General features: G+C 43.7%; 1 protein-coding gene across 1 annotated transcript in view; it reads left to right on the forward strand.

The window, feature by feature from the left end:
• Window positions 1–5,661, forward strand: part of HAAO (3-hydroxyanthranilate 3,4-dioxygenase) — a 374,111-nt gene extending 368,450 nt beyond the window's left edge. The window contains exon 7 of the mRNA XM_086925914.1: window positions 5,441–5,661. Within this exon, the coding sequence (XP_086782040.1) occupies window positions 5,441–5,525 (85 nt within the window). The 3' untranslated portion in view covers window positions 5,526–5,661. The remainder of the gene's footprint in view (window positions 1–5,440) is intronic.
• The last annotated feature ends 339 nt before the right edge of the window (window positions 5,662–6,000 follow it).

Raw genomic sequence — 6,000 nt, forward strand, 5'->3', positions numbered from 1 at the left:
GAAAGCTGTGTGACGAGGCAATCCGGACGATTTAGTGCTATCCAGGCTGAGGCTCTGCTGCTGTGATAGCTTTTCTGGAATTCTTCTATCTCATTCCCCTGATGTATTACCTTTGCTCCATAATGACCATTTAACAAGTGATGGAGCATGATCAACTTTGTAGGCCACTTTAGGATCATATTTACTTCTATTTGTGGTTTTTAAAAAACACCTTTCCTCTATTCATATGTGCCTCTACAAAACAGTAATAGAGTACTTGGACTACAAGGAAATACAAAATCGGAGATCCACAGACAATTTGTGTCCAGGCTACTTGCAGAAAACAAATAAATGACCCACTTGCTCCTTAAAAAATAAAAATCAAGCAATGAAAACATATTTCTCAAATGCTATTAATAAAGTGCTAATATTCTAGTATATTCATTAAACGTTCTACTTCAAAAAATATTTCTTTGTTAAAGGTAGTATCAAGTTACATAGTTCAACATTAATGTTATTAGCAAGAATGAGGTCCCTAGCAACTTATAATATGTACATGTGCATATATATGTTTGAGCTGCAAGTGAGGTCATTGACAGTGTGCAACAAATTCAGAATATTCAAATTAACAAGTAAGTGTATGTGCGCATGTGTGTGTGTGCGTGCTTGCGTGTGTGTTTGGTATAAGTCATATAAAGATATCAAATAACATAACATTCGGGGAGATGTATTCCACCTGAGAATTGTCAATGGCAGCAAATGGGCTATAGGTAACCATCGGTAACCAAAAAAAAGATCCATTGGAGAAATAGAAGGGTTGGAAAATACACTTAGGGATTGTGTATTGTGACATAAATGTGTTTATACAGGGGTCTAAGCATTCAGTTTTAGGTCCTTTTTTAGATAATGATTGATTGGGAACTCAAATATTGTTACTCTTTTACAGTAGGGGTTCCAGGCTTTTGCGTCAATAAGGGTTCATTACTGGCAAGATATGCACCCACAAGGGTTCAAGTGGAGGAGATTTAATATCAAGTATGTTCTGGTAAACATTATTATTCCAACAACAGTGCCATACTAGTAATCTGAGCAAATGTAGGCCTCAGAGTTGCAAAAGTGCAGGTTACCAAGACTTTTAATTCGTTCAAGGCCGAGATTTATCTGAAAGTGATGCCTATCCTACAACAGTTACCGGTTTACTTGAAAATGTTGCAACCATAGTTTTCCTCTATCTGTTATTCGGGTGGGTCTCAGACAGGGACAGCGATTTTAGCTTCATTTTAGGAAGACCAAAGAGTAGGGCCTTGCCACACCAAAGTGTGAGAGACTTGGGGCCTTATTACAAGTTCAGCAGTCCGACCAGCAAAGACCATGTCCATGCTCGCTAAGAGACTGCTGCACCTGTGGCTTTCCGAATGCCGTATTATGAGTTTCCAAAGGGGCGGAGGTGTGGCAGTGGTAGTCTTGCAGCAGTGTTCAATGTATTTCCATATATATCGATGCCTGTGTGTACATTCCGACTGCATATGTGTTGAATACACAACAAATGCATTATATTTGTGGAAAATTGCCACCTACCCATTGCCGGAGTCAGACCCACATGTTGGAAGTCCAGGTAATGGGTACATGGTACCAAAGCACTTATCTATAATTCACCTAAGATGGTGTCGTATTTCTTGGGGTGAAGATGCTTCTGTGTAGGGGGGACCTGGAGAAACGGATCCAAGTGAAAATCTGTTGGGAAGAACTGGAAAGGGATGAGTATGTACCCCAAATCCTTTGTTCCCACTGACTTTTAGGCGGCGGTCTGACCACCACAGTCGGCTTATCAGGAGGTCAACTCATAATACGAATATAGGTGTTGCAACTTTGTACCGCCCAATGGAGGATGCCTCACAACTAGACGCCAACAGTTGGCGTTGTGCTGGAAGTGGCAGCAGTCCAGCCACAGTCTTTGCTCTTCCAATCTGCCCAACTCGTAATCTGGCGGATAGCTCATTGCTGTCAGACCACTGCCACCGGGAACTCATAATAAGTCCCATAGACTTTTGCTCTGAAGTTAATTTCTCGGTCAGGATCATACTGGGATAAAATCAATAGGCCTGGGCTTCAAAACTAAAGTAGCCCCTGTTAGACCTGGCACCATTGGCGTGGGTCTCCCTTCCATATTTTGCTGTTTTCTCCTCTTTTTTTGCTGGTATTAGATGCTCTGGGCGCTGTGCCACTGCCATTCAGTGCCACAAAGCGAATGCTCCCTGTGTAAATGTAACTGTGAATTGGTATATCCCTGATTGGCTTATTTGGGTTAGCTGTTAGTCCCTAGTAGTGTGGGCTGTGTGTGCCCAGGGCTGGTAACCCAAATGCTGCTGGTGGGCTTGCAGCGCTGGTTTGCGCCACCCATAGAAGCAGCTTGTAAATGGTACCTCAGACCTACCACTGCAGTGTCTGTGTCCAGCCCAGAACTGCCATCTTGGCTGTGAAGTGCCCACACTTCCCAGCCCCTGAACCTTCCCTTAGCATCATGTCAGTCACCCCTATGGTAGGTGCATTGTATGTGTAAGGCAGGACATGGCTTGATATGTGTAGCATGTCCTGGTGCCCTCCATTTTGTTGTTCACTGAAGCACAGCTACCTGTTCTCCATAGGTTAGAATGGGCAGTCTGGCTATTACATCTTATAGTCCTAACTGTCCCATCGAACATGGTAGAAATTCGAGTTTAGTATGCCTGAGCTAAAAATAATAAAATACATATTTTAGCAAAGTAGGTTTTAATATTCTGTGTTTGAAAATGCCACTTTTAGAAAGTAGGTATTTTCTTGCCAAGGCCCTCCCGTATGCTCTGCTGTTATGTGTATTGGCTGTCTAGGTTTAGAGGGGAAAGGCAGGCTGAGTCAGACCTGGGTTGAATAGAGAGATCTGCGTTGAGTATTGGGGAGGGGTAGCTCCTTGTCCTGAATAGGGCGGTGCCTGGCAAGGTGAATGCTGGCTCCACCTCCCACTGTGCGTCTGACGGCAGACCCCCTCTTTCTGAAAGGAAGGATGCAGCCTGGTAATCAAAGTGCTCTAGGACTGAGCAGAACTGGTTTTGGCTGGGTTCAGTGACTAGTGACTTTTTAGAACAAAGACTTTTGGGGTATAAATATCTGTGCCCAAACCCCTGTATTTTGTATTGCTCCTGGATGTCAAGAAGAACCTCTGTCCGTTTCACTGAAGGACTCTGCAGGAGAGGACTATCCTTGTGCTTGTGTGCTATTTCTTGGATTGGCCTGCAGTAGTTTCCCCGGGACTTGGAAGAAGAGGGAAAAGGACTTTTGAGAGAACTTTTATTTTTCTACAGCAATCACCCAAGGGCTAGAAGAGAGCTAGCCTCCTGCTGGAGTCACATGCACATCTGACTCCCCCACCAGCCTCCTGATTCCTCCCTGCGAGAATTTCTATCTGAAGGTGAGGCCCCTGTGAGTTCCAGGGCTTCTAGTTCTACTCCAGAGAATAGAGTGCTGAAATTGTCGCTAACGCCAGTTTGAGAGCCGCCACAGCTGAACAGCGTAAGAAAAATCCTCGCACCGCTGCCGCCAAGGGCTCGCAAACCCAAGATCCTCGCATCGCACGCTGGCGGGCCACAAAGTGCTCACTACCCCCAGAGATCGTCACATCACCCGTTTGCTGGCTGTCGAGTGCTCGCTAATCCTGGATCATCGCATCGAGATCAACGCATCATGCAGTGCGGGTGCCGTGCGTCCGCCATTTTCATCGCATCGCACCCAGATCGTCGATTCCTCGCGGGGCGGCATTTTCTTTCATCGCAACAAGGTCGCACACGCAAGCAGACCAGCGCATCATTCTCCCTTGCGGCAAGGATTCACCGCATCGCTGGCCTAGTGTGAAGAAGTCTGTCGCTTTGTCCTGCACGCACCCGCAGATCGGCCCATCGTCCTCCCTTGCGGCAAGGATTCAACGCATCGCCGGCCTCGCATGAGGAAAATCATCGCTACAGCCCATTTGCGAAATTTTTCTTGTTTTGCTACGAAATCCAGGTACTTTGTAAGTAAGAGGGTCGCAGAGACCACTGCTTTGAACTGAACCCCTATTTGAACACTTTGAACTATTTTTACAGCCTTTCAAGAGTAATCCTATGTTTAAGTATCGTGGCTTTTTAATGTTATTGGTCTCGTGTTAAGTCTATATATAAAGATACTTATTTTTTATAACTACTTGTGTGGTGTCCCTTTGTAGTGTTCCTCACTGTGTTACTGCGCTTTGCACACTGCCTCTGAGATAAGGCTAGCTGTTCCTGCTACTTTACCGCAGGGTTGAGCAGGGGTTATCAAAAGGTGTAGCCCCCTTACTCTGACTTAGGAAGAAGGGTCCCTACTTGGACAGTGGCCAGCCATTGCCAGCTAAAGACCCCCATTTCTAACATCCCCTAATTGCGAATCTCATAGCTAAAAAAGTGGCCACATTTGGGGCACAAGTTTTAAACTTGTAAAGACAAGTTCTGTGTGTGTTTTGCAAAGATATGGGTGACTGCAGGATTTGCTTTTGGTATCAGCTGGGAGATGAACCAATCCAAGTTGATTTTGAAGACCCAACATTGAATTTGTGATTCTCTCTTTCAAAAGGCAAACCAGGGGAATTTCTGGAACATTTGTAGTGTAATCTGCACAGACTCAAAACATGCATAATATCCGTCATATATCAAGTAATGGACATGTAAACCACTTAAGTGATACATTTTGTGTTGTTGTGCAGACGGTACTAGGGTTGCTACAGGGCTCCCATAAGGGGTAGTTTGAGCCAGTCTACCTCCCTCTCCAGAGAGCAGATCATGGTTCTTTTCAAAAGAATGACTAGGGGCCCACATACAAATTGTAGCTAGTATGCCAGCCTAATTGGGTTTTTTCATGCGTGCACTCATACCAGATCTTTTGGGGGCGTAAGCAGGATTTGCAAGGTGCGGTTTCAGACTACTTCAAACTTTGCTAGAGCCCACTCTGTGCATGTATGGATGGACATGTAATATTTGTAGGTACATATTACACTTTAGTGTCTGATGGTACTATGGTCAAACTTGTTCCTTCTTGGAACGATTTATATTTAGACCTGCTTTGGACCAAGGCTTTGCACCCGATCATCACACAAAAACGGGGCATTGGAGTCTTAGGTATATTTTGGCACTGTTGATGCACACCTTTTGTGCTGCTTTCTCATGCTGGTGGTTTTCTGATGCAAACAATCCCCATAGAAGACATAACTTGCATTGAACTTGCAATCAGCATGGTATTAATAATGTTTCTGTGCTAAAGTCCTTCTGTGCCTGGGTCTTAAGGATGCTTCATGTTATTGTTTCACACCATTGGCTTAAAATGCATGTCTTGACAATTCTATTGTACCCCATTCCAGTTGTGCATTTATATTGCAGGGCACAACTTTAACTCTACCTCTTGTTTCCCATTTGTACAGGTATCACTGGAAAAGAGGAGAAGGATGCGTTGCTTTCCACATCACCCAGAATCCTGCACAGAAGGCACCCTATGCAGAACAGTAAAAAGATATATCGAAACACAAGAGCAACCCATACGTCCCTCTGAACTGGGTAATAGCTAATCAGCTTCAGCACAATCATTCACAAGGAACTCATTTTAAACAAGGTTTTTTCAATTTAGCAACTTGGGCAAAGGCCTAAAGTGGCAATGATACAGTGTCCCCTTGATTCTTTAACTGGAGAAAAGTAGCCCCAAAAAATATTTGTAACACTCACTTCAGCCGAAGTGGGTGATATTTTTATGCAATACAACATTCCTAGTAAAAGCATACACTCTCAAAACACAACATATATTGATACTATTTACAAACTTATAAAAGAAATAAGGGAAAGTGACTTTTTTTTTTAAATAATCACCTTGTGTTTTATCACATGTCGGTTATGGTCACTTCACTAGGGTCATATAAGTCACTTTCCCTTATTTATTTTTTAATTATGTAAATAGTATCAATATATGCTGTGATTTGTAAGTGTATGC

The sequence above is a fragment of the Lissotriton vulgaris genome, chromosome 6 (assembly GCF_964263255.1).
Source record: "Lissotriton vulgaris chromosome 6, aLisVul1.2, whole genome shotgun sequence".
Lineage (NCBI taxonomy): Eukaryota > Metazoa > Chordata > Amphibia > Caudata > Salamandridae > Lissotriton > Lissotriton vulgaris.